At 53.7% G+C, this 27,913-nt stretch overlaps 1 protein-coding gene and 1 non-coding gene across 2 annotated transcripts in view; both read left to right on the top strand.

Moving 5' to 3' along the window:
• CDCP1 (CUB domain containing protein 1) overlaps positions 1–26,083 on the top strand; it is a 59,674-nt gene extending 33,591 nt beyond the window's left edge. Inside the window, exons 4-10 of the mRNA XM_013005009.3 lie at positions 620–982; positions 2,604–2,972; positions 12,759–12,983; positions 14,420–14,800; positions 16,278–16,643; positions 19,124–19,211; positions 22,094–26,083. Coding sequence (XP_012860463.2) covers positions 620–982; positions 2,604–2,972; positions 12,759–12,983; positions 14,420–14,800; positions 16,278–16,643; positions 19,124–19,211; positions 22,094–22,520 — 2,219 coding nt within the window. The 3' untranslated portion in view covers positions 22,521–26,083. The remainder of the gene's footprint in view (positions 1–619; positions 983–2,603; positions 2,973–12,758; positions 12,984–14,419; positions 14,801–16,277; positions 16,644–19,123; positions 19,212–22,093) is intronic.
• A 1,049-nt stretch (positions 26,084–27,132) lies between these two features.
• Positions 27,133–27,296, top strand: LOC115872167. The gene has a single exon (XR_004047706.1). It is a non-coding gene; the product is annotated as a U1 spliceosomal RNA (small nuclear RNA).
• Positions 27,297–27,913: the final 617 nt, after the last annotated feature.

Raw genomic sequence — 27,913 nt, 5'->3', positions numbered from 1 at the left:
CTGGCTGCCAGCCGCAAAGTCAGCAGTTTGAAACCACCATCTATCTACTCTTTGGGAGAAAGAGGAGGCTTTCTACTCCCCTAAACAGTTACAGTCTTGGAAACCCACAGGGGCAGTTCTACCCTGTCCTGTAGGGTCACTGTTTTGAGTCCGAATCAACCCAATGGCAGCGAGTTTGGTTTGGTTTGGTCAGGGTGCAACTTAAAGGTTTTCTGGGCCAGGACAGCTTCCCTGAATGAGGCACTTCATCGAGAAGGATGTATCTGCCCACTGTTGGCCACCAGCACTCACTGCAACTGGGGTTCAGGGTCAACCAGCACACTGCCATCAAGTCGATCCCAACTCAGAGCGACCCTGTAGGACAGAGTCGAGCTGCTCCTTTGGGTTTCTGATACTTTGAAGTTTTCAGGGGAACAGACAGCCTCATGTTTCCCTCATGGAGCTACTGGTGGGTTCGAACCACTGGCTTTGTGGCTTTGTAGTTCACTGCTGAGTGCATAGCCCACCATACCACCAGGGCTCCTTATGGGGTTGGGGTACCAGCAGGGGCTGAGAAGGAGCTGGGGGCGGCTGGCCTTGCAGCGTTTGTGATCACAATTGCTTTTGTGATGTGTTTCAGACTGCATGTCAGGCCCGTGTCCTTTTGGGGAGGTTCCGCTCCAGCCCTCAACATCCTCATTGCCTACCCTCAACAGAACCTTCATCTGGGACGTCAAGGCTCCTAAGAACATGGGCCTGGAGCTGCGGTTCTCCACCTCCCACCTGCGGCAGATCGGGCCGGGCGAGAGCTGCCCTGACGGGGTCACGTACTCCATCGGCGGCCGCATCGATGCCACCGAGGTCCGGATCGGAACCTTCTGCAACAACGGCACCGTGTCCCGGGTCAAGGTGCAGGAGGGAGTGAAAATGGCCTTACACCTGCCGTGGTTCGACAAGAGAAAGGCGTCTGGCTTGAGCATTGCAAACCTGACTTCCATAAAGCGTAAGTGTGCCCTTTCCCTCCCGACTGCCTGAGCAGGTTAGGTGTTCGAGGTTAGCAATGGTGACGTGTCCGGAATGCTACAGTACCTTAAAGGAAGCATCTACTGTTCAGTCCCTTCAGTACGAGGTGTGGCTTACTCATTCCTTGTGCGAACCCCTTTTCGCTGTTAAACAAACAGGGCCGCCGCTTTCCTTTGTCCTGTGTGCAGGTGAGGTTTGTTTGCGAAGAACAGAATGGAAAAGTCTACAGACTCACCTTGCTTGCACAGTTTCTTAGTTTCTGCTTCCTGTTCCCCGTCTCCTACGCATTTTCTCTGTGTCCATTTTCTCTGTGTCGGTGGCGTGCGGAATCCATCAGCACCCTCTGAATCCCCTCTGGCTAACAATGGGAGCTGGTGGTTAGGTGTTTGGGAATTTGGGAAGCTGGTGTTAACCAGAGCCTTTATTAAAAATCAAGTTATCTAACCACACAGTTAAATGAACTGTATGCAAAACAAAGCTAACGAGTTCTGAGAACTCGGACATCCTGGTTATTTTGCTACAGCCTACGATTACCTATGCCTCTGGAAAGCGGCCCTGCTCTGCTGCTAACCCAACCGTTGGCAGTTCAAACCCAGGCAGAAGCTCTTTAGGAGAAAATACCTGGTGCTGCACCCCTGATGACAGGATGAGAGCCCGGGGGACTCTGGGACCGTCCCACTCTGTCTCACGTAGTCACCAGGAGTCCCAAGCCAACTCGATCGCATGCTGGAAGCAAACACAGCCACATGCTTCCTCCTCTTTAGAAAATATTTTCATGTGCCCTCGGTGAACGTTGACACGGCACGTCAGGTTCCCGTGTGACAGACGGTTCAGTGACATTAGTTACATCTGTCACAGTCCGTCAGCGCTCTCTTGTCCTACAGTCTGGCTGTCCCCCTTTCAGGACCCTAGTTTCCCTGTCCCTCTATCTAACTTCTAACAACCATGCTTTTCCAAGTGGCCTCTGTTAACTGCGTGTGGGATGTGGTGTGGTGGGGTGTTAGAGATCCTCTATCATGGGGAGTGGGGTGGGGTGTTAGAGATCCTCTGTCATGGTGTGCTCCTGCACATCTCCCCCACCTCCTAACTCACTCACCTCATGGGGGTAGTTTGGAATCAGTGTTGGGATTCGACAGTTGCTACAGAGCAGGAGCCCTCATGGCCTAATGGTTATGTGTCAGCCTGCTAACCGTAAGGTCAGCAGTTCAACACCACCAGCCGCTCCAAGGGAGAAAGACGGGTCGCTTGACTCCCGTAAAGAGAGAAATTCACAGGGGGCGGTTCTACCCCGTCCTACAGGATCCCGATGAATCTGCGTCCCCTCAGTGGCAGTGGGTTGGTTGTGTTTGTTTGTTTGGGTTTGGGTGTTGACAGAATAGGGCCTCCTTCTCTCTCGGTGAGTCTGTTCTTGAACAGTGGCTTGCTCCCAGCAGCTGTGTTCTCGTTACCAACCTCTGGACACACCATGTCCTATTGAACCTAAACTCCTTCAAGGAGGACTCCACTCTTCTGTGGAAGGGTCTGGGAAGCGCACCCTGCAGCCCTGGGCACCCAGGCCAGGGTCTGACTGCCCTCTCTTCTTCCTGGTTGGCTCCCACCAGGACTGTGCATCGTGGAGTCTGTGTTTGAGGGCGAGGGCTCGGCCACCCTCATGTCTGCCAACTACCCGGAAGGCTTCCCCGAGGATGAGCTCATGACCTGGCAGTTTGTGGTCCCCGCGCACCTGCGGGCCAGCGTCTCCTTCCTCACAGTCAACGTCTCCAACTGCGTGAGGAAGGAGGAACGGGTGGAATACTACATCCCAGGCTCCACCACCAACCCGGAGGTGTTTAGGCTGGAGGACCCCCAGCCTGGGAACATGGCTGGCAACTTCAACCTCTCCCTGCAGGGCTGTGACCAAGACACCCAAAACCCGGGCATCCTCCGGCTACAGTTCCAAGTCTTGGTCCAGCACCCACAAAACGAAAGTGGTAAGTGAGGCTCCTCATTCCTCCTCCTCCTCCTTCTCCTCCTTCGGCGCCATCCTGTCTTGCCGAGCAGCCTGTATGGGAAGAACTTCCCTTCCTGTTTCTCCCTGGGGCTTCCGGAAGACGTGGACTCTGAACCTCTAAGAGCCTCAGGGGGTAGGTTGCGTGGCAACGTGGCAGGCCTGTGGGTGGCGCCTGCAGGCAGGTCCATCCAGCATGATGGAGAGTCACCGGTCACCCAGTCCTCAGGGTGCAGTGCCAGTGGTGGTGGTGGTGACGGTGGTGTTCACTGCTGCACCCCAAAGCATGGTGACCCCGTGCTCAATGGGGTGACCCAGCCCAAGGTCAGGTGTTCAGTTGTTTTTCACCAAGATTTTGGGAGGGTACATTCTGGATCTCATATCATCTTGACCCCACAGTGAGAATCAGGATGTCACCCGCCGCTGCCTTAGCTGCAATAGCTAAGAGTCCCCATTGGCCAACCAGCCCGGTGCTGTGGGCACACACTATACACGCCCACCCCGATGCTACGTGTGAGAGAGCCAAGATCAGCTCACGACGGACAGGGGGTCAAGAGGGGCATGGTCGCCATTAAGAAAATTCTAGGTTAAGAGATAAGAGATAAAGGGAGGCAGTAGATGGTATAAGATATGAAAATCGTAATCATTGATCAAGGGTTCATGAGGTGGGAGGGTGGCGGGGAGGGAAAACATGAGAAGCCGCTACCTAGAGCTCAAGTAGAACATGTTTTGAAAAGGATGATGACAATGTATGTACAAATGTGCTTGACACGATGGATGTGTGGAATGTAAGAGCTGTAAGATCCCCCAGTTTAAAAGAGAGAGAGAGAGGTAACAGGCGGGGCATAGGGGGCTTCTGAATCATGGACACTCCAGGGTCCCAAACTTCATTCAAGGCAGGCTTATATACCACTCTTATCACGTACCCTGCATTCTGCGACAAGTTCTCACAAAGCGATTATTGACAAACATGGAAGCAAGATTATCTTTCGCCATTTCGACTATGGTCTGGAGGGGAACATAACTGAACGCCTGCAGCATGCTGTGTCAGCCCTTCCCCAGGGAACGGGAGAGGAGACGTCCCCTTGATCTTAGTTGAAGGTCAGACTTTCAGAGTCTCGGCTCCCTGGAAAGAGCTGACCGCTTTCCCCCACGGCCTGGCTTAAACCGTGGACTATGGCGATGGGCCTGTCTTACTTGGGGAAGGAAAATTAGACTCAGCCTGTCCCGTAAATGCACCCCGTTACTCAGAAGCCTGGGCATTCTTTTCCCAGAGTACCTCTGAAGACAATTTGCGCCCACAGCAGAGCATGCTGGCATCTCCCAGGGTCCTTTTCACCACCGGACAGTGGGGTGGAATGAGCTTCCTTCACTGGTGAGACACGAGAGGTTGTGGAACGAGTCCAACCTCACACAGCCTGTCAGGAGCTACCCGAGCTGAAGACTCGGAGTCTGTGGTCTGGACCCGCTGAACCGCAGGTCCCCAGCTGGGCTGCTGAGAATGACGTAGAGTATCGCTCCTCACGCACCGACTACGATGCCCAGGGCATCTTAGAGAAGGAGGGTCAGGCCCTGCACCGGGGGGAGGGGAGGTCACTAGGGTGCAGAGTTCCAGAGGTCTCAGGTGCCTCACTCTGGAGGGGGTGCTCCCTCTTGGGGGGCCTGAGGCTGAGTGCCTCCTCACGCTTTGCACCCTGTCTTCTGGTCTCACCTCACTCCAGCCCTGATGCGAATGGTGTAGATGTTGAGCCAAGAGGGGCTGTGTGAGTTGAGCGTGGCCACTCCTGGCTCACCTGTGAGCTGGAGTCTGCGCTGAGGAAGTGGTGACAAATGGCCTTGGACGTGGCGGTACGGGCTGAGGAAGGCTTCTGCCAAGCAGGCTCATTCGCAGTCTCTGTTTTATCATGATTTGCTTCCAGGACAGAGGCAGAGAGAGCCAGGCAGAAATAGTAAGTGGGCGTGTGGGATGGCAGAGTGTTCGTGCCCAGGAGGCTGATAACCAGCTGAGAGCGATAGGGCAGCACCACCCAAGGGGCCACCTGGGGAATGCTCCTCAGTGCCCACCAGGAGCGGACTTCTCAGGACAGCTCAGCTCGGCCCCTATCCTGACCCGAGATCCCCTCTCCTTCCTAATACCGATGTGGACAGCAACCTCTGCCGAAGGCAACCTCGATGCCCACGGAGACGTTTCCACAGTCCACTGGCATCACCGGTGGCCGTGGCTTGGTGGTCCTTGGCTTTAAGCCTGTGTGGAAGCAGATGTGAAAGGCTGAGCACACGAAGTGGGGGTCAGCTTCAGCAGGTGGAGGGATTTGGTGATTAGCTCCGTCTCCGTGAGTTCATTCTGTCCCCTGTCCTCAGAGTGGTAACCATGCTACATCCGGCAGAGTGTGGCTTTAGTTTGGAGGTAACGGAACACCGATGAATTGCCGTTTCATGCTGTTGAGGGAGCGGGGGCTGTCATATACGGTTTGCGCTTTTCCTAGAAGAGGGAGTGGGCTTGGGTGGCAGGAGTCCCTGGCCCTCCCTGGGTGGCACAGATGGCTTGTGTTGGGCTCCAACTCAAAAGCTCACTGCCCTCGAGTGGATGCAGACTCATAGCGACCCTACAGAAAAGGTTAGCACTTCCCTTGTGGGTTCCCCAGACTGTAAATCATTATGGGAGTAGAAAGCCTCATCTTTCTCCTTTGGAACAGCTGGTAGTTTCGAACTGCTGACCTCAGACTTAGCAGCTCAGCACTTAACCCGCTATGCCACCACCGGTACTTCTTTGTGCTGGGCTACGGCTGCTTTTGGAGGCAAATAGCATGTGTCTTTTAAAAGTTTTAGGGAGCAGATCATGCAACCCCTCTCCTGCATTAGTTTCTCGTGTGCACCACACATGCTATATGAGGGGGCACAATGTTTGCAGGAAAGGCACTAAACAGAAAGATTGGCCATTTGAACCTACTTCTACCCAGCAGCACCTCAGAAGCCAGGCTTGGGATCTGCTTTCAGCCAAGACGATGCTGTGGAGAACCATGGTCCTGGCAAACATGCGGGCTTGTCCGTGAGCTAGAATGGGCTCAAAGACGACCAGTCTCGTTTGTCACTCTGGTCGAGGTGCCCAGCCAACCCCGACTCCTCATTGTCACTCTCAGGCAGGTCCAGGCTGCCAAATCATCACAGTAGAATGTAAGCCTCGGGCAGGTGTTACCTCGAACCTACTTGTCTCACCCAAATCACCACCACCACCATCGTAAACCACGATCAAATGTCACCTCACTATAAAATATCAGGCTGGTTCCTATTCGACCCAAAGGATTCTTACCGGCAGGGAATGCCATTTGCAATGGCTTGATCGCGACGTCGTAGGTTGTAAAGTGAGTGAGGTGGGGGCTGCCCCGGGTGCAGGAAGAAGTGATCCGGCTGTGAGCGTGTGCGCCGTGGCCTTGGAGGCTTAGGCTGCCCGCCGCGTGCAGTTCGATGCCAGCCCAGAGCCTGACGATAAAAAGTGTTTTACAAGTGCATTGGGCTATGACTCACAAGGCAGCAGTTAGAAACCTCCAGCTGCTCCACGGAAGAGAGACCGGGCCTTCTACTCCCGTAAAGAGTTACAGTCTGGGAAATTCACAGGGGCAGTTCTACCCTGCCCTGCAGGGCCACTATGAGTGAGCACCTACTCGTTGGCAGTGGGTTTGATTTGGGTAGACCTGGTTTAATTTCCGCCTTGTGTCCTGGAGGAAAACAAAAGGACTAATTTTGGCCCTCTGGGAGGTTCATAGTCCCAAAAGCAGGCAAGAGACCGACCTCGTGGGTCCCTTGCAAGCCTGCTTTGCGTTTTAAAGCAGACTTTCCGAAAGACTCAAGTGGCCGGGCTGGTAGTGAGTCTGTCTGTCCACCTCATCTTCTTCATCCACGGAGAGCACCCTGCCAGTCTGCTTGCTGTGTGTAGGTACTGCTTCCGGAAGGTCCTTGGAGCGGCTCTGAGGATACCCGCTCCACTCCTGTCTTCAGTCCCTGTGGGTTTCTGAGCTGTCCTGACTGAGACAGTGGGAAAACCCTGGTTAGGAAAACAGTTACTTTGTTTCTTGCTCCGCTTCCCTCACTTCCACAAGCCACCCAGGACCTTTAACTGCTTGTTGAGGTTTGGCTTGAGTTGTGATTTCTTCAGCCCAGTAACTCATTCCGCGAGTTGGCCCTCGCAGCATTGGTGCCTCGTGTGCCTCTGGCTTACTCCTGTGTAGCCTGCTTCTAATGGAAAGAAAGAAGTCTGTCTACAGCACTCGCTGCCATGGGGTCAGTGCCAACTCACCACGACTCTAAAGGACAGGGTAGAACTGCCCAGTGAATTCCTGAGACCGTGATTCTTTGTGGGAGTAGAAACCCTCATTTTCTCCTGGGGAGCAGCCGGTGGGGGTGGATTCAAGCATCTCACCTTGCCGTTAGCAGCCCAACACGTGATCCCTTGCACCGCCAGGGCCCCTTGTTGTTAGGTGCCATCTAGTCTGTTCCACCCCAGAGCGACCCTGCCCGGCCCTGCGCCAGCCTCACAATGGTCCCCATGCCTGAGCCCCTTGTTGCGGCCAGTGTGTCCGTCCATCTCCTTGAGGGACTTCCTCTTTTTGCTGCCCTCCACCTTACTAAGCATGATGTCCTTCTCTGGGGACTCGTCTGTTCTGGACACACGTCCAGTAAGTGAGACAAAGTCTCGCCATCCTTGCCTCTAGGGAGCACTCCGGCCGGACTTCTTCCAAGACAGATGTGTTTGTCCTTTTGGCAGTCCGTGGTACGTTCCATATCCTTCGCCAGCACCACAATGCAAATGCACCGGTGCCCCTTCAGTCTTCCTCATTCGGTGTCTGACGGTTACATGCAAATGAGGCCATTGAAAATACCAGGGCTTGAATCAGGCGCCCCCTCACTCCTCCAAGTGGCATCCTTTCTTTTCAATGCTCCGAAGAGCTCCTTTGAAACACCAGTGACGGAGCTTCCAGGCTCAGAGCCACATGCGAGCCCCCACAGTGCAACCAGTAGACACACAGGTGGTGGAGAAGCAGCAATAGAAGTTATTTCAAGATGTGGAGGCAACTTAAAAAAAAACACAACAACAACCCAAAAACCTAAAATAATTGGAAGTAGCCCTTTGGAAGCGCGAGAAATAGAGGTAGGGAATGGGAAGGGAGTTGAGTTATGTTTGCAGAATACACACTGTAAAAAAACAAAACAAAACACTATTTGGTTCTTTGTACCAGAAGCAATTCGTCCCCCTGGGGGCATTTGATGCTGTCCAGAAGATAATCTTGTTTGTTACGTCTCGTGAGTAGATGTCAGGCATGCAGCTTAACCAGAACTGCCCCCACCCGAGTCTCCCCTGGCTTGCTCTACAAAGAATGAACCCCGGGCACTAGTTCTCAAAAATAACATAATGCTTCTGACTGGTTGGTTTAAGGCTTAACGAGGATCCCCGGAAGTCCTCTTAAAAACCAAACTGCTAGACATGATGATGAAACTGATATGGCACTAGATCATGAGACACAAAGGAAAGAGTTAACAGACTCCACAACCGTAATAAAATCTCAGCGACTTCTCTAAAGGTGTTTCTGATTTCAAACGGAGCTCCTTGGTAGCCAGGTCGCAAGGAGAAATCCTATTAAGCATAGGTTAACCTGGATGGAGGCAGCCTAGCAAATGCTTTAGGGAAACTGAACTTCCCCGAGTGAAACTGAACTTCCTCTCGGGAGCTGGAGGCCGGGACGGTAAGGGGCATCATCTCCACCCTTGAACTGCAAAGACAATGCCGCCTTGGGTGGGCTGGGCACCTTCCCAGTTTGATGCCGTTGTGTAAAGCAGGATATGTTATTAAAAAGCAATTCCGTGAAAGGCGATTGTCGGGAGTTGTGTAAGTTCTCTAGAAAGGACTGTAAATGCAACAACTCTTACAAATCTATCCGGTCATCTGTCCTAAGGAGCTGAAAAAATACTCCTCTCCCACCCAGCCATCGTGGTTCTGAGACTTCATCCCAAGGCAATAAATGTGATAGGAAAATAAAAGGGAGAGGTGCTTCCTGGAGCCCCGTTTCCATGGCAAAGTCGTGGAAAACACCTCCAATGACCAACCAGCTGGCAATCCTTGTTTGTTTTTTTTCCAGCTGCACAAGGAATACACAAATATTTGCTGCTTAAAAATTCAAATATTACAGACAAGTCAAACACCCCTTTGACACTCCCTCCCTGCCCCCAGGCCCCTCTCCTGGGGTCACCATATTGGGCATCCGAGGCCCGTCTCTCCAGATCTTTTCTTTGCTCACGTGTGCCACTTGTTACCTGAAACATAAGTATTTTGTTTCATAAAGAGATTTTACTGTCTGCTTGGGATCAGACGCTACATCTTGTTCTGCAACGTGTGCGGGTTCTCAGTCACTTAAGACTACCCTTGTTGTTTTTCTCAGCGGCCACGTCATAATCCATTCACGAGTTGAGGCCACAATTCCAGTACCAGGTAGTTTCTAGTTTCCCCCATAGAAGTCCATGGGTGGTGTGAATGGCTAGCACACTCACTGCTAACCCCAGGGTCAGCGGTTTGAGTCTGCTCAGAGGAGCCTGGCGGTCTACTTCAGCGGCATCAGCCGCCAGAGATACCGTGGGGCCAGTCCTGCTTTGCATGCACATGGATGGACGGTTGGATTCTACTCCCTGACAAGGGGTTGGTCTTGTCTTCTGTTTCCCACGCGTCACCAATGCGAGGAAAATGCAGATGGGCTTCGCCGCATCACGGGCGTGGGCGGTGGGGTGCCCGGTTTTCATTTCCTTGTAATTCCCAAGGTACCGCCACGAAGGTCCCACACTCCCACCGCAGTGGGAGAGTGCCACTGTTCCGAGCGCTGGGTACTCCCAGATGTGGTCATTCCTGCCCACCCAGCCCTGTCTGATGCAGGGGGAATCAGAATACTTTGCTTAAATTTATTTTTCTCTGATTACTGCTGAAGACCTTCCCCGATTCCGGCTAAGACATTGGACCGGTCTGTTCCGTGAACTTCAGGATCCTGCTTTTGCTCATAGTTTCTACCTTGAGTCTTGCCTTGCCCTTGTTCCTTTGCGAGCGTCCTTCATACTCAAAACCAGAACCCAAACTCACTGCCATTGAGTTGATGCCAACTCATAGTGACCCTATAGGACAAAGTCAGGAGCCCTGGTGGTGGAGTGGTTATGCGCTGGGCTGCGATCCACATGGTTGGCAGTTCGAAACCACCAGCAGCTCCTCGGGAGAAAGACTGGGCTTTTTACTCCCCTAAACAGTGACAATCTCAGAAACCCACAGGAGAATCGCTCTGAGTCAGCCTTGACTCGAGAGCGAGGAGTTTGGAGTTAGAATCAGACAGGGTGGAACTGCCCCTGTGGGTTTCCGAGACCGTAACTAGTTGCGGAAGTAGAGGGCCTCGTCTCTCTCCCGAGGAACGAGGGGCTGGTGGTTTCAAACTGCTGACCTTGCGGTTAGCAACCCAATGAGTAACCCCTATGGCTCCAGGGCTCTTTTTATCACCATCTAAATGACGCACATCATATACGCTTTTCGCACCACACAAGTCCCTGCGAGTTATTTTTATCAGCATGCAGTCCCCAAATTCTTTTGTGTGTTGATGGCTTTGATTCCTATTCTTTTCTGTTTACTCATGGAGACTGTTGACACAGAGCTTTGGTCCAGGCAGCAGAGCCTCATCAGCCTGCCCGCCCCAGCAGGATGCCTTCTCTGGGCTGGACACTACTCTCTCCAGGGGAGAAAGAAACGTCACCAGATGGTTGGCCCCAGCCCAGGAGGTGCACTGGCCTGTGCCCCCCTGGTCCAGGTGGACCGCTCTTGCCAGTTGAATCTACAGCTCAAAAGACACCATGGAGTGGGCTTGAGAACCTCAGGTGCAGAGGGTGTGTGTATCCCTGCTTGGGTGAGCTGGACTCCATGGGACTAGGACGTCAGTCCTGCTGAAGGACCAGCCCAAGCTCACCCTGCAGCCGCCCCGGGCAGCCCCTCTGCCTGACTTTTGGCCAGTGTGCCAGGTGTAGACGGGTGATAAAGAACTGGGCCGCTGCCAATCCCGGCTGCAAACAGCCCCGGAGCAGATGCACAGGTTCCGATGTTCGTTCTACAATCACTTGGGGAAGCCCCACAGGCGATCCGTGCCTTACCGACCATGGTGGACACCTTTATGACACACATGGGATCCAGAGCCACTCTTCAGGCCGGTGAGGCCGGAATTCACTTCTGGAAATGGCATGAGCTCCCTGGGGAGTGTGTCTGGGAGCGAGAACCCAGAACTTTCTTACATCCTCTAGTCCTTTCAGTCCCTTATGTGTGGGGGGGTGGGGGGTGTAGCTCTTCATGGCAAAGAACGGTAGCTGGGATCTGAATTCTGGGCCTGCTTTGTATCTACACCTGAGCTCTTTTCTCCCAGCGTGTGCCTTGCCCTTTCTTTTTACTTGAGGTACCTCGTCTCAGATAGTTGCATCCCGCCCCCACCCACCCACCCACCTCTTTTTGCCTTTTATCATTTGCGTCTGCTCTGAAACTTTAAGGGTCTTCTCTTTGTGTCTGTTGGGGGAACTGCTGGGAGGGAGCGATCTCATTTTCTTCGTTTATTCACGGAGCGCTGAGTGCTCCAAGCCCTGCTTATTAAGCAGTTCATCTTTTCCTGGCTGATTTGAAATAGAAGGTTTATTAGAGACTAAACTGTAATATCGATGGCTCTCTCCTGCGTCATGAATCTATTCTTCTTTCTTTGCACGGATGCCCCACTGCTGGTAATTACCATTTGTCGTTGGACAGGGCTTATAAAAAGGGTGACAAACCTTGGTTGAGTAGTAGGTACCCATTGAGGTGAGTGAATATTATTCTTAAAGGATCACAGAATAGGAACATTCTATGGTTAAATAACAAAAGGTGTATAAACCCGTAAAACAAAAGCTCGAGTACGTGAGTTTTGCTACAAGCTGCGTGGACACACACAGACTCTGCAGAAGGTGACCACACGCAGACCCAAGTGCTCTGAGGGGTTGCACTGTGTCTCCAAAACAGAAGCCGGTTGTAGCTCTACCTGGGACCTGCGAACATGGTTCTGCTTGGAAGTAGAGTCTTTGAAGATGTTACTGGGTGACGTGAGTTCGTCTTGGAACGAGACAGGCCCCCATCCAATCTGACTGACTGACGGCCGTATAAAGAGAAGAGAGGAGACACAATGACAAGCGGAGAGAGACGCCGGCCACGGGAGGACGGAGGCAGAGATGGGCATTCCGCTGGTACCACTGGACTTTGGCAGAGACAGCATGGCCCCGACGCCACCTTGATGCCAGGCTTCCAGCCTCCCAACGGAGGGAAGGAAGTCTGGCATTTGTTTTGTTTTTAAATGAAAAGATTGTTTTATTGGGGGCGCCCACAGCACTTATAACAACCCAGACATCAATTTGTCCATACGTTGCCATCATTCTTTTCTTGACACTTGTTTTCTATTGAGCCCTTGCTATCAGCTCCTCTTTTTTCCCTCCCTCCCTCCTCCACCCTCGTGACGGCTTGATAAATCATAAATGATGATTATTTTCATATCTTACACCGACCGCTGTCTTCCTTCCCCCACGGTTTCTGTTGTTCATCTCCCTGGGGGTGGGGGTGGCTGTGTGTCGGTCATTGTGATCGGTTCCCCCTTCCTCCCTTCTGCTCCCCACTTCCCCCTGCCCTCCTGGCATCCCGACTCCCATTCCTGTTCCGGGACTCTTTCACTGCCCGCGCTGTTTGTTTCAGCGACGACTTACCTGGTTGACCTGAGCAACGAGCAAGCCATGTCGCTCACCATCGCCCTGCGGCCGGACAAGAAGGGCCGCCGGTTTGTCCCCGGCTGCTTCGTGTGCCTGGTGTCCCCGCGGACCTGCAGCACCAACCTGACCCTGACTTCCGGCTCCAAGCACAAGATCTCCTTCCTCTGTGATGACCTGACCCGCCTGTGGATGACGGCGGAGAAAACCATAAGTAGGTCTCCAGGAGACTCTGTCTCCTCCCTGCCCCACCCCCAGGTGGGGTTCACTAGGGCCAGTGTCAGGAGGGTCATCAGAAATGTCCACCCACTGAGCAGGGAGCCCGAGAGGCAGAGATGAAGACACCCCCCCCACACACACACACACATGTTCTAGGCGCAGGTGCCCTGACAGACACAGCTCTCCATACCATGCGTCCCCATGCCTAGGTCCAGCCTTCCACACCCACCGTCCGTCTTCTCTCACGCAGCACCGAGAAGCTTGAGGTCAGGCGCGGGAGGCTTGTGCCACATGTCTCCCGGTCACCCCTCGCCGTGCCGGACGTGTCCCCAGCACCCTGTGAAGGACTGCCCTCTTGGTTTGAACATAATCGTATCATCATCCATGCGGGGTGCTCCACATTTTCAGACCTCCCCCAGCCAGGAGGGGAGCACTCCTTCCCTTCCTCGGGACAGCTTTGGTGCGAAGACTTGCCGTGTCTGGCAGTGGGTGAATAAATGAATCAAGGGCCGTGCAAACCAGCATTCACCATCCTGCTGGACCGCCCCCCCTGCCCGCTCTGACACGAGTGCTCTCAGAGTCACGGCCGATGCAGGTGTGGAGCAGCCTGCCCCCAGAGCGTGTCTCATTCCCATGTGGCAGAGCCGCAATGTGCGCTAAGCCCCCCCAACTCCCAGCCCCCTCCACTGCTCCCACCGCTAGACAGAGCTGCCTCCCCACAGATGGGAATGCCACTGCATGCCTGGGTCTAAAACCCTGTGCCCTGCCCACGTGGCCCTCAGCATGCAAGACACAGACACAGGACATGGAGAGAGTGTTGTGAATAAAAGAGAAGAGAAATGGTCAACCTCGGGGATCTGTCCGCCCGTTTCATAAACACTGAAGTTAAGGCAGGAGGCCCTGGGGTGGTCCGGGTGGTTACTGGGCCTGGCTACTCACCAGCCAGGGTGCCCCAGAAGAAAGACGTGGTGCACTCCTTCAGGGACCCACTGGAAACCCGATGGGGTCACGGCGGTGGATGGTGGTGGTGGTCGGACACCGGGCCACACAGCATTGGTGTCACAGACTTGTACGCGTGAGACCTTGTTCGATTGGGAAATATCTTGTTGTATGTTCAGATGTTAGCACAATCGAAAGGAAGAAGTAAGAGAGGAAAGAGAAGACAGGCAGGAGACGAAAGGCAGGCAAACCTTACGGAGCAGGGATCTGCATACCCGGTGGCCGTGAGCCAGGGTCCATGCTGTAGCACGTGCTCTGGTTTCCATGTGAGCGAGCTGCAGGGAAAGCCAGAAAGGGGGCAAGAAGGAGCTGGTTGGTGAAGGAGAGGAGAGACCGAAGGGAAGTAGCCAGATGTCCAGCCGGGGCCAGCTTGGGAGGATGCTCCGCTGGCCTCTCCTCTTCCCATGGGTACCAGGAGCCTCTCTCTTCCAGGCTGCACGGACCATCGGTACTGCTACAGGAAGTCCTACCCTCTCCAGGTGCCCGAGCACATCCTCCAGCTGCCCGTGGACCTGCACGACTTCTCCTGGAAGCTGCTGGTCCCCAAGGACAAGCTCAGCATGGCGCTGGTGCCTGCCCACAAGCTGCAGCAGTCCACCAACGAGAAGTTCTGCAACACCAGCTTCAGCTACCTGGTGGCCAGCGCTGTCCCTGACCAGGACCTCTACTTCGGAGCCTTCTGCCCTGGGGGCTCCATCGAGCAGATCCAGGTGAAGCAGAACACCTCTGTGACCATTCGCACCTTCAAGCCCAGCTTCCGCCAGGAGGTGTCCAGGCAGGGCCTGACGGTGTTCTTCATACCTTATTTCCGAGGTAAGGAGGCTTCTCACCCCCTCCACCTTCCTGCCGCCTTGGGCTTCCTCCTGTGGATGCTCAAGTCTTTGTAGCTCTGTGCTCACCTTAAGGGCAAGAAGGGACGGCAAAGCCCGGTGGAGGGAACTCCTGGGAGAATCTGCTTACCTAAGGGAGTCAGACGTGCTTGTTTTGAGGCAGAATGGTGGGGTGGAAGGGAGTTCTCATAATAAACCGTGCAAAACAACTGGGTCCTTATTGAACTCGGGGTTGTCTGGCAGAAGCTGTCTGGCTTCTTCACCTTGACTTCCTCCCCGTGAGCCTACCATGGAAAATTCCAGGCATTAGCCAAGGGAAGGATGCTTCTGACAGTGGAAGTGATGGGTGGTAGGCAGCAGAAGAAATAATCAGGGTCAGGTCTTCTGTTGGAAGGAGGCAGGATAGACAGGAGCAATAACTGAAGATGCCAGAGTGCTGGGTATGGAACCTAAAACAATACACTCATGCAGACAAGTTTTATGATTCTTTTACAGTTCAAAGTGCTCAGCGCAGAGCCCGGAGACAGACTTATTGCAGGGAGGAGAGGGGCACTGGCTTCATGGACACTGAGGGTCCTGTTCTCCAACCTGAAGGCCCTGCAGTGCTTTAAAGCAGTAAATGTTGTCTACCTAGTTCACGGCCGTGGCATGAATGTGGTCTGTTTTAAACAGTCACGGCTCTCGTTACCATTTACGGACAGGTCCGTGGAGCTAGCAACCAATTTTATAGTCAGCCAAGACCTCCCCCATGCTTGTCCTTGGAGGCAGGCGTGGGAGGGAGGACCCTCTTTGGCTGTAAGATGAAGGTCGGTCCAGGCTGCCTGACATCTCTGAGGTTACCAGAGAAACTCCTTCTAGGAGCCTCTGACAGTCAAACCTATTCTGGAGGGTTGGTAGCTCCCCGAAAGGTATCGCATGGGTTCCTTGACGTGTCAGCAGCCTCTTCAGCGGGGTGACTCCAGAACTGCTCCCAGAACCATGAGGTAGCTTGAATTCATGAAACAGAAATCGAGGTAGGAATCCATCACTCGACCACGCGGCTGGGACCTCCGATGACTGTTCGCCATGTTTCTGAGAGGGAGGTCTGAGGTGGCCATTGATCTGGTCAACTGACCCATGGGGCATTTGCTTGTTGGTTTGGCCTTTGCCAAAAGGTCTGACCGCCTGACTGAGCCTGTCATTTGGCCCTGACCAATATGGTAGCCACTCGCCACACGTGACCATTGGAATGTAGAATTATACACACCCAAGTCAACTCCAACAGCTAGAGCTAGCTCCTCAGTCACACTGGGCACATTTCAAGCAGTTGATGGATCCTTGTGGCTGGTGGCTGCCGCACGGGGCCAGGCTGCTAGAGTGTCAATGGCTTAGTGGTCAGCACTGGTCTAGAGAGTTAAACGTTGTCTCCGCCATGGGTGTGCGTGGGACAGCCATCTCAGGACTTCCTCCCTTTGCTGCAGAGGATGGCATCTTCACCGTGAGCCCGGACACAAAAAGCAAGGTGTACTTGAGGACCCCTACCTGGAACTGGGGTCTGCCGCCCCTCACCTCCGTGTCCTGGAACATCAGCGTGCCAAAGAACCAGGTGGCCTGCCTGACCTTCCTGAAGGAGCGGACGGGCGTGGTCTGCCAGACGGGGCGGGCGTTCATGATCATCCAGGAGCAGCGGGCCCACGCCGAGGAGATCTTCAACCTGGAAGACGAGGTGCTCCCCAAGCCGAGCTTCCGCCATCACAGCTTCTGGGTCAACATCTCTAACTGCAGCCCTGTGAGCGGCAAGCAGTTTGAACTGCAATTCTGGGTGACGCTCACACCAAGGAAGACAGGTAATGGCATTCCCGGCCTTCCAGGGATGGGGGCTGACAGCAAATTGGGGACATGAAGGAGGGAGGTTGGGATGGGAGTCAAAAGATTCAGATTTTCAACTGCCCCTGATTCAGTCAGCTATCCTCGCGTCCCTAATGCTGCAAAACGGACCATCTCAGAACGTGTTGTTAGGTACATGGGGTTGGTTTTCAACTCAGAGGTACCCTCCACCCCCCCATGACAGAGTAGAACTACCCCTGTAGGATTTTCTTGGCTGTGTTGGGCTGCGGCCGGCACTTCGAACCCCCCAGCAGTTCCTCAGGAGAATGACTGGGCTTTCTACTCCCATCAACGGTTACAGTCTTGGAAACCCACAGGGCGTCTCTGGGAGTCACCATCGACTTGGTGACAGTGAATTTGCTTTGAGTTTTGAGAAAGGTACGGAAGCAGGACACCGGGTCCTTCCTTCTCCTGGGCTGTAGTGGGTGGGTACAAACCACTGGTCTTTGGGTTTTGTAGTGCCAGGGTGAGCAATGATAGATCAAAAGCTGTGTCTATGATTGTCCGCACGTTGGCTGGGCAGTTCTGCCCTGCACTGGGCTTACCAGGGCCCACCTACACACCCGTCAGCAGCTGTAGCTGTCAGCACCCAGCTGTCAGGCCAGGTGACTTCTCTGATCTTGACTGGACACTCTCAGGAGTCCTGGGTCCACTCAAGGTCAACAGAGACAACTTAACTGACTTGACTCGCTTCTGCATGCCCTCTTATCCTCCGGCCTGGGTGTGCTCGTAGCAAACCAGTGAGGGCCAGGAGAGAAAGGAGCCACCCAAGAGTTCTTCATGTTTAGTTGGAGCTGACCCATCACCACTTCTACCACATTCTTCTGGCCGAAGGAAGTCATGTGGCCAAGCCTCACGACAGGGGCTGGCAATGGAGTCCACCTCTTAATGGGAGGAGCAGGGAAAGACGTGACCCAGGGAGCAGGGAGAATGAGGACGTGTTTGTAGTCAGTCGACCATGGTCCTCAGCAGCAGTGTCTTGATAGCCCTGTGATCTTGCTTCCTCCTCTGTAGTGGGTAGGTGATCCTAACTACCTCATGAAGTGCTGGGGGGCTTCGGGCTTGGAGATGGAAATGTTGGGGACTGGAAAACAAGGATGGCATGGATACTCGTTGCTGGGATTGATTCCCACCTCACCTCCCATAGTCCCACTGGAATACTGATCCATGAAATGCCCTCCACGTGAGAATGAGGAGTTGGCCTTTAGCCTCGATGTTTCAGGCGCCAGGGAAGACTTTGAAGCCAGGGGAAAGGCCACCTTTGGAGACAGTCTGCTACACGGGCTTCTTTGACATAACCCCCTAAGTCCCTTCATCTCCCTCCCACACGTGATTTGCACGTGTGCTTCAACAGTCCCTGGGGTGGCCATCTTTATTGCACGATGGCCAAGGGGCATCAGTGTTGGAACCAGGGACTGCAGGGATTCTCTCCTCAGGCCCTCCCCTCTCTGGCATTTAGAGAGACGGAGCGCCTCCTCAACACGGGTGTCCGTAGCTTTGGGGCACCCGAAGCCACAAGGGGAAAAGCTCGCCCTCGCTCTCAACTGGTTCCTGGGCTTTCTTCTCTTACACGTAGTTTCTGTCTTCTTTTCTTATTTCTGTGTCCACTCGGTCTCACCTTTTGTTGTCTTGGTGAGCAAGCAAGAGATTCTAAATCTCTGTTTGGTGTAGTGCTCTCTCGCTCTCTCTCTCTCTGGCTCCTTCCCTTACCCGTTCTAGCCCACGCAGGAACAGGACAGCACAAGCAAAACCCTCTCCTGACTCCTCACGTCTCACTGTTCACTCCCTACGGTCTCTTGCCTTTCTCTGCCCCTCTCTTCTCCAAGACAGGCCGAGGCAACTGAGGAAACAGCTGGTTCAGGCCAGGAGTAGTCTTTGGAGTAGGTCTGGTCAGTCCTCACTCCCACCCACCCCGTCCCCCCAGTTTGTTTGGGCTAGCTCTTGCTGTGTAATAAACTACTCTGAGACGCAGTGGCTTTAAGACAACGAAAACTCCGTTGGTTCACGTTCCCTGGGTGAAGAATTCAGACAGGACCCAGCAGGGTGACTCGTCTCTGCTCCAGGTCCCCAGCCAGGTATCTCGAACAGAGGGAGACCGGCTGGGATGGTTCAGCTGAGGCCACGCCTGGGGTCTGGGTGCTCACGTTTTCAGCAGGGCCCCTCGTTCTTTCCCCACCTAGGGAGCCTCTACCTGGCTCGCATGGGCTTCCTCTCAGCCTGGTGGTCTCTGCAGTCAGGTGCCTTCGGAAGGATGAGAGGCTAGGCCCCGAATCACCACATTCTAGTGGCCAGTCCAGCCTGGAGAGGGAGGCCATAGACTGTCTTCTGTGAGAGGCAGTATACAGGAGCTGGGAGCGGAGGGCCTGACGGCTGCCGTCTTGGGGGACAGCGGACTGCAAGTCCCCCTAAGTCCCTCTCTCCCTCGTGTCTCTGCTCACAGATCTGACTGTGGTCCTCATCGCGGCGGTGGGAGGCGGAGCCCTACTGCTGTCTGCCATCGGACTCATCATTTGCTGCATGAGAAAGAAGTAGGTGGCATTCCTCAAAACTCCCTTCCATGGATTCCATGTCTCCCGCGATCTAGGCCAAGGAGATGTGTCTCATTCCTTCTCAACGACATCTCCTTGCTTTTTCCTTATCCCTCCGTGGCCCGCACTGACACGTTGCCAGAAGAGAGCTGTGCTTTGAGGAGGGGGGCAGGGAGGGAAACCCTGACTTCAGGGGAAAACATGTTGTGGCAGGTTTTTGGGTTTCTTTTGCCTGTCGTTGGCTGTGCCTCGGCACACGTTCCCTGTGAATCACTGACGGCGTGCTCATTGGACGGTGATGGTGGAACGGAGTCAGGCGGGCAGGAACGTGCTCACACAGGCCATGTTCCCTGCCCCACCCCCCAGGCCACTCCCCGGTCACCCTGGGGGAAACAAACCCAGGCCACCCTCAACACGTTCTCCTCCACTTCCTTAAGCAAACCGTCTGTCATCAGGCGTGCTTATTCCTTTGCAAACAAGCACACAAAAAGCCAGCCCCCTAGGGATGAGAGGGTAGGAGACCCAGGTCACTGGCCCGCCTCACCTCCCAGCACCTCAGGACAACGGCTTCTGTTTTGTGGCCCGGACATGTTGACCTTTGGAGTCTGATGAAAGTCATGGTGGGGGTGGGGTGGGGTAGTGGATTGGTTTTCCTTAGCATGACTTGGCCTTCCCAAAAAACAAAAGGGGGCGGGGGAGAAAACACTGTGTTCCGTTACCTAGAACCCTGAACAGACAACACACACGTCTAATCTGCCACGAGGCTGCCTGGAAGTGTCTGCTGATGAGACTGGCCCGGCTCGCAGCAGACGCAGGAAGCAGGATTTGGAACTGAGTCCGTGAACTGGGGCTGTGCCCAGGTCACACGCCAAGCAGAAAGGATTTCTCTTAAAGCTCATTTGATAGTTTCCCTCAGGGTTTTCTTGTCAGGGTTGCCTCCAGATGGGAAAGCGTGAGCACTCACACAGGGCCTGGCTTCTGCATGGGGAGTGTGGAAATTCATCTCTTAACTGGCCCGGTCCTGGCCTGAGTGAGTGGGCAAGGTCACAGGTGTGCACAAGGCCCGTGGGGAACTGGTGTGGGAGGGCGGGATGAGTCTTGGGGTGAGAATGAAGGGGAACAACGCCGTCCAACTTGTTCCTGAAACGTAGGAGAGGGCTGTGAAGAGTTCATGGCAAAAACAGAATGAAAAGATAATGGAAGATCCCATACAGGTTTGCAAAATCTCTTCCTAGGACTGGAAGGTCTCTCAGGCACCGAGTACCGTGCTTGGTTGCCCCAGAGCCAACCAGGAGCAAGACACGGTCTCTTCTGGTGTGGCGCTCCCGTCTATAGGGATGGAGTGGAAAGTGAGGCAGGCGCCGAGTTGGCCTCAGGGCAGCGGGAAGGGACATGCCAAACTTGGTGGGAGCATCCAGGAGGGGGTGTCCATTTCCAGGTGTCAGGAAGGAGCTGTGGAGCCCATCACCCAGGCTAGGGCCACAGTGTTAAAACCTCAATGTGCTAGATGTATTTTTATCTCAAAAAAGAAGAAGAGCTACAGGGATCCTGTTCACAGTTAGTGAACCGCCAGCCTGTACATGATATAGCCCATTATGCTAACGGCGATCATGTTCTCCACTTGAACTTCCCCCTGCCTCTGGGCCCTCGGAGATGTTTTTCCAGGCAGGGAGTGCTGATGCCCACCCTTGTCTACCAAAGAACATGAACGACCAACGTGAATGCTCTTTCTTAGTGAGGAAGGCGGGCACCACAGCCTGACGTTTGTTGTTAGCTCTTTCCCCTGCTGGAAGGGACTGCTGAGGGGCTCCATGTCCCTCTGCTCATGCCCTGCCCCAAGCCGAACTGAAAACTAAGCTACACCTACCCTCCCGAGTCTTCTTTGTAAGTGCGGATAATCCAGGCGGCCGGAGCGCTTACCAGTGTCAAAGAAGAAGCCAAGCCCTCTGCTCAGGGAAGCACCCCGAGAGAGTCTCAGAAGATTGATATGGTCACAGGGAGCCTGATGGGTGTAGACACAACTAAAGGGGGCCAACGTGAACTCACGCTTCTCCACCATTTGTCACCGTGTGTCTGACTCCACCATCTAATGTGAGCGTAAAACCAGCCCAACCCGTTGCTGATGAGGCAATTCTGACTCATTGTAACCCTACAGGGCAGAGTAGGACCCCCATCCACCAAACCTCCCTAGGGGAGGGGTCCCAAAGCTGCAATCTGTACAGAAGCAGACGGCACTGTCTTTTCTCCCCACAGAGCAGCTGGTGGCTTCCACTACCGACTTTGGTTAGCAGCTGAGCACTTAAACTCTGCGCCACTAGGGTGTCTTCGTTTGAGCACAGATCGCGCTAGCGATGCCCTCTCTAAAACCGTTCTCTTCCAACTGGGATCCCCGTTGGTTTTTGGTTTGTTTGTTTCACCTTGAAAACTGGAGTTAAAACACTGGGCCCTTTAACGGGCATTAAAACACCGGTAGCACTTGGCGGCTAACCACAAGGTCGGCAGTTCAAATCCACCAGGCCCTTCAAGGAAGGAAGGCGTGGCGGTATGCTTTTGTAGAACTGACAACCTTGGGCACCCTGCCATGCTGCTCTATGCTGCCCGATGGAGTGGCCACGAGCCAGAATCATCTCCACGAGGACAGGTTTCTAAGGATGGTGGTATCCAAGGCTATCTATACCTGTGGAAGGCGGTAGAAGGGATAAGTTGGGAAGCCTAAGTGGTTGTTCGTGGTGTGTACTGGAGTCAGCTCCTCATCATGGTGGCCCCATCCAGTGCCACCTTGGTGATCACTAGCATGTGTGAGCCCCCTGGGTTATGGACAGGCTGTGCCTCTTAGACGCTTTCCTTCCTGACTGTCTCTCTCATTCCCTTTCACCCACTAGGAAAAAGGAGGTGGACAAGGGCCCGGTGGTAGGTATCTATAATGGCAACATCAATACCCAGATGCCGAAACAGCAGAAAAAGTTCCAGAAGGGACGAAAGGACAACGACTCCCACGTGTATGCCGTCATTGATGACACCATGGTGTACGGCCATCTGCTACAGGAACCCAACGGGTCCCTCCTCCAGCCCGAGGTGGACACTTACCGGCCCTTCCAGGGCCCCATGGGGTCCCCTCCTTCCCCACCCCCAACATGCTCCAGGGCCCCGACTGCAAAGTTGGCCGAGGAGAAGCCCCCCACTGACCCCTCTCCTGAGGCTGTGAGTGAACCATACACCTTCTCCTACCCCAACAATGGAGAGGTGGGCTGTGGGAACACAGACATTCCCTTGCTGGACATCCAGGGGCCAGCAGATCCGGGGGAATAACTTGGACCAGCCTCAAACCCTTCGCTGAGATGCATAGAGCGGGACATTGGGACACTCTTGAGTGATCCTCGCCAGAAAGCCCAAAGAAGAAGAACCCTAGAGAAGGGAAAGAGGAGGTTGTTTTGGGCACCACCAACTTCCGATTTCCAGGGGAACGCATCCAGGCTGATGATGAGACGTTGTCCCTGTTCGTGCCCTGCTCAACTTGAGTGGCAAAATTGCCCATAAAGAGAGGAGATCGGTGGCACGAGTCACCTAGCTCAGGGCTGCAAGGGGCCCCCAGATTTGGAATGATACACAGCAGCTTGTCCCCTTCAATACGACCATCCCAATTCCTGGCAGCTCACCCCTGGTCCCTACGGTCGTTGGGATCCCCTGGATGAAATGGACAATGTGCTTTTTATTATTATTATTTATTCCGTGGTCCTGTGTATTTAAGAGGTCAAATGTGAAGCCATGCAGCTTTTGTCACCTGGCTCAGTGACAACGCAGGCTGACCCATTTGGACAGCAAGGATCTTTTGGAGTTCTGCTGACCACTCGATAAAAGATGGGCTTCTCCTTGGGAGCAGGGATGGCTTGCGGTCGGAGCAGCCCGTAGAGGGTGGGCGGGTCTAGGCGGCACCCCCCACGGCTCCGCTTTGATCAAAGGCATCCTGGTCTCCCCCTGTACCCGGTGGTTATCTCCCTTCCCAAACCCACCGGAGTCCCAGCGTTCTGTCTTCCTAGAAACAAGAGACATTCGCTTGAGTTGTCACATATGGCTTTCTCAGCTGTAGGCCTTTCAGCCAAAATTTAGAGAATATCTTCATCTTCTGAAAATGTTTAGAAATGCTGCAGAGTGGCTATCTGTAGCCGCGGCTGACGCCGCCATAGCAAATTGCCACCAACTTCATGGCTTAAGCTACTTGGGCGTACAGGTCTGCAGGTCAGAAGTCTGGGATCGGTTCCATGGGTTTCTTCTAGCCACACGGTGTTTTCCAGCTTCTCGAAGCTGACGGCATCCTTGGACTGCGGCCCCTTCCACCTTCTGGTCTAGTTTTTCCTGAGCTGCATCCTGGTGAGCCAGACTCTCCTGCCTCCTGCTCACTTCTCGGGCCCACCCATCTCGCGACCCTGACTGAATCCCATCTGTGAAGTCCTCTGTGCCAACGGAAGGTGACCCCTCTGCTGCTTCCAGGGCTTAGGACACAGACACCTCGGGAGGAGCCGATGTTCCACCTTCCTGCTTCCTTAGCTGCGGTGGAGTTGCTCCTGACTCATGGCAACACGCCAAGCCACTTCTCTGCCCTGCACCGTCCTCGCGTCCTGTGCTTGTGAGCTCGTGGTCAGAGTCCCCCATGGAGGGTCTTCCTCAACGACTCTGAGCGCCCCCTTGACCAAGCATGAGGTTCCCTCCCTGGGGACCAGTTCCTCCTGACGACGTGTGCAAAGTACATGACACACAGCCTCTGCCTGTCCCCCTTTCCTACACAGATGTGTGCCTTCTGGCAGAATCCCATGAGGATCCCATAGACTTCACCAGCTCCTTAACGCAAACAGATCCCGCTCCGAGGAGAGGCTGCGCGTTGGCCTGGCCCTCTAGTGCGTCTGTTGGGTATGCTTGAAGAAGTAATTGCTGACATTTGAAAGTATACTTTTTTAACATAAAAACCCACATCAGAGAATCTGGCCATGTAGGGGTCTCACTCCATCCTGGCAGCAGTTGGCAGCAGCTGCAACTGCCACCTTATAGATGGAGCTCAGGATTCCCCAGGCCACTCCAGTGCCCTCTGCTCCCTGTCACCTCCCACCCTGAGCTGGAGCGCCTTGCAGGGTGGTTTTTGGTTGAAAGACCATGGAAAGTGCAGGACCCATATCCCTTATTAAATCAGAAGGTCGGCCGGGAGGCTGGCTGTGCTTCAAGGATCGATTTCCATTCAGCCTGCATACCCTCCCTCGAGCCGATGACCAGCCCGGCCCCTGCTCTCGCCTGCTAGTCTACCGTGGCATCTCCAGCTGAGGTCTGACCATCTATTTGTAAGGTTGCTTTAACCGGGTCGCCACACCCTCGGTTCTTTCTAAGCTAGGCCCCTCTTGCACTTCCAGCCAGCATGGCTTCAGAGTAGGCCTGGGTCTCTGGAGTGGGGGGATCTTGGATGGACAAAAAGAAGGAACCTGGTCAGGATCTCTTGCTGGAGAGGAGAGGAAATGCATTCCGAAGGTCCAGTCCGAAGTTCACGGTTTCGTTGGCGAAACGGTCTTTAAGAACAAGCGTGCCTCACTGTGCCCCCCAGGGAAGACCTAGGAGACATGCTGCCACCTTGGAGACATGCTGCCTCGATTGTTGGAGGGCGACTCTGTTTCTGGGGGAAGGGGTTCTGAAGCATTGCTGAGCTGCGGGCACTCCGAGTCCTCTTGAACCCTCCCCAGAGTTTGTCTGGTTGGTTTACAATTGACCCTCGAGGGCACTGAGGGTTTTATAATGCCCTCGGTGCTGCCAGGGCCATGTTGTCCTTCCTGGAAGGCTGGCTTCCTGCCCAGCTACCCTGGGCTTCTTGACCCGAGGTGCTGCTGAGCCCCAGCCAGGAAGGGTTGCCTTCCCTCAGCTGGTTTAGAATCACTCCTTAGGGCTCCAGTCCCCTATTCTCGTCTTCCCCAATATCCTGACCTCTCCCAAGGTCTCTGGCAGCTTGCATTCAGCCCAGAAGTGCGGTAGGGCTTCTTGAGGCCAGCCGCCATGGGATACACCCTGTCCTTTGCAAGGAAGAACCCTACGTGGTCATTTTAACTGGTTCCAAACGCCAGGCCAAGTTGCTGTCTCTCCCCAAGCCTCCTCCTTGTGGACCGTATTCCTAGGCTGTGCCTCAGTGAGGGGGCCCAGTGGGGTGCAGCCCTGGCTCTTTTCTTCCAAGCTGTGTTTGCTATCAGCCAGCCCCTCCCCTGCCCCCTTCTCCAGGCACAAACACTTCCTAGTCTTGCAGCATCCCCAGAATCCGCTGCAGTCAGGCTGTTGTGGTCCTTCGGTTTTCCAAAGTGCATCGCCAGGCCTCTCCTCCTCCTGTGAAGCGGGAAGCTCTGACGAGACCTGTCCGACCCTCAGACTGACACACAGGCCTCCCTGGCAGATGGGTGGTGACTGTGCGTGAGGGGCATTGGCAAGGAATCGAACCCATGTCTCAGGCACGGGAGGTGAGAATTCCACCACCGAGCCACCAAGGGCCCCCTCTTTGCCGTCTAAGCTCCACTTAGGCAAAGTACGCCTGGGCCACTGGGAACCATTATGGAAGGCAGTAGTACACAGTGAGGGGGGCACAGTGTCTGCTGGGGCCCAGCAGTGCCCCCTCCCATCTGCTGTCACTGTAAGGAAGCCCAGCACCTGCAGGACGGAGCGACCGCTTTGCACAGACAGGGAAGGTCTCCATCAGAGGCCCTGGGATCTGGAAAGACCATTGGACAGGACCTTGGCAAAGGGTTGAGGGCCAGTGGGTGTGGATCTGCAGTGCTTAAGGGGAAGTAATTTATTTGTTGTCGATAGAGTTTTTAGTTGGCATTTTATTTCTTACTTCTTTTTTAATAAATAAATGTACGAGAAAACATTGGTCTCAGCTTGTTTACATGACTTGGCTGCTTGTCTCCCGGTTGGTTCCCCATAGTCCACGTGACCAGCCCATCATGGGCTCAGCGGATGCTGCCTTCTCCATGCCTGAGGAGCAGACGTTTTTCGTTTTTTTTTAAGTCAGGAACTAGGAAGACAGTCTTGGAGCCTGGCCACCCCTTGTTTTCATCTCTAGAGTGTGTCCAGGGGCAAGGAGTGGAGCGGGTTGCCCACACCACAGGTCAACCCAGAAACCAGAGCTTGTTCCACTCTGCTGTGCAGAAGAGGCGATGTCCCCACTGTGTCCACCACTCTGACCACCCTGAGCCCCTCCTCACAAGCCTGGCTTCATGGACAACTGACAGCTACTGAAGACCCTTTCCCTAAGGGCCACCCTTGGCTAAGGCTCTGTTGTTGCCATTTGAAATGATTAATAATTGTCTTTAAAACGAGCTGCATTTGCGATTTGCACTGGACCTGCAAATTCTGTTGCTGATACTGACTGGGGGTCAGGACAGTTACAATGCCTCTTGACCGAAGAAGAAGAGGCTTTGAGCGGTTAAATGATTTGCCTAGGGCCCTTTAGCAAAGAGACTCACTCTCACTGCCATCGAGTCAGTGCTGTGGGTTTCTGAGCCTGTAACTGCTCACAAGAGCAGAAAGCTCAGGCTTTCTCCCTTGGAGCTGCTGGTGGTTTCGAAACGCCAGCCATGTGGCTCACAGCTCAACGCAATACCACCAGGACTCGAGACAGAGCCTAGTCATTCTGTTAATATATAACCAAACCCACAAGTAAACTCACTGCCATTGAGTCAATTCCAACTCTCTGTGACCCTGTAGGATAGAGTGGAACTGCTCCGTAGGGTTTCCGAGGCTGTACTCTTGATGAGAGTAGAACGCCTCATCTTTCTCCTCTGGAGAGACTGGTGGATTTGAACCACTGACCTTGTGATTAGCAATTCCAAATGGGTAACTGACTAAGCCTCCAAGGTTCCTTTCATTAGCATATAGGGGGAAGTAAAAAAATATCACTAGTGTACTTACCTGGCAGGGGAGCTACCATGATCACAAAGGTGGTTTTCCCAGGGCGAGGTTTATCCATTGCAATTCAGATGTGTTGAACCCTGTGATTTCCCCAAGTGTGGGAAACTCAGCTGCATACTTTGTGGTAGCAGAGGACTGTGTTTGCGCTCTCTCCTGGAAAAGAAAATAAATATATTGCTCCTGAGGTTCCAGTTCATACATGCATGGTTTTATTCCAAACCTGTTGTCAGCGAGTAGCTGTAGACAATTTTTTTTAGTAACACACTTAGCCTATCTCATTGAAAACAAACAAACTCAACCTATAACCCCCTCCCAGGGGGACGAGCAATGGAAAAGTGGGTGAGGGGCGATGGAGGACGATGTAAGATATGAAAATAATAATCTATACCTTATCAAGGGTTCGTGAGGGCGGGTGGGGGAAGGAGGTGGAAGAAATGGGGAGCTGATATCAGGGGCTCAAGTGGGAAGAGAAGGCTTTGAAAATGATGAGGGCAGCATATGTGCAAATGTGCTTGCCACATGGGTATTCACCCATGGATTGTGATATGAGATTGTGTATGGATTGTGATAAGAGATGTAAGAGCCCCCCAATAAAAGTATTTAATATAAAAAAAGAAAGAAAAACAAACAAAACTCCCTGTCAAGTGTCCATTCTGATTCAGCAACCCTATAGGACAGGGTATGTGTTAGACAGGGTTCTCTAGAGAGATAAAACCAAATTCTTGATAATATAATATATTTATTTATAAAGGTAATTAATATATAACAAGAAA

The sequence above is a fragment of the Echinops telfairi genome, unplaced genomic scaffold (genome assembly GCF_000313985.2).
Source record: "Echinops telfairi isolate 266 unplaced genomic scaffold, ASM31398v2 ScPeMD7_7420;HRSCAF=8458, whole genome shotgun sequence".
Taxonomy (NCBI): Eukaryota; Metazoa; Chordata; class Mammalia; order Afrosoricida; family Tenrecidae; genus Echinops; species Echinops telfairi.
The sequence above is the reverse complement of the archived record's forward strand: the minus strand, read 5'-3'. Positions and strand labels throughout refer to the sequence as shown.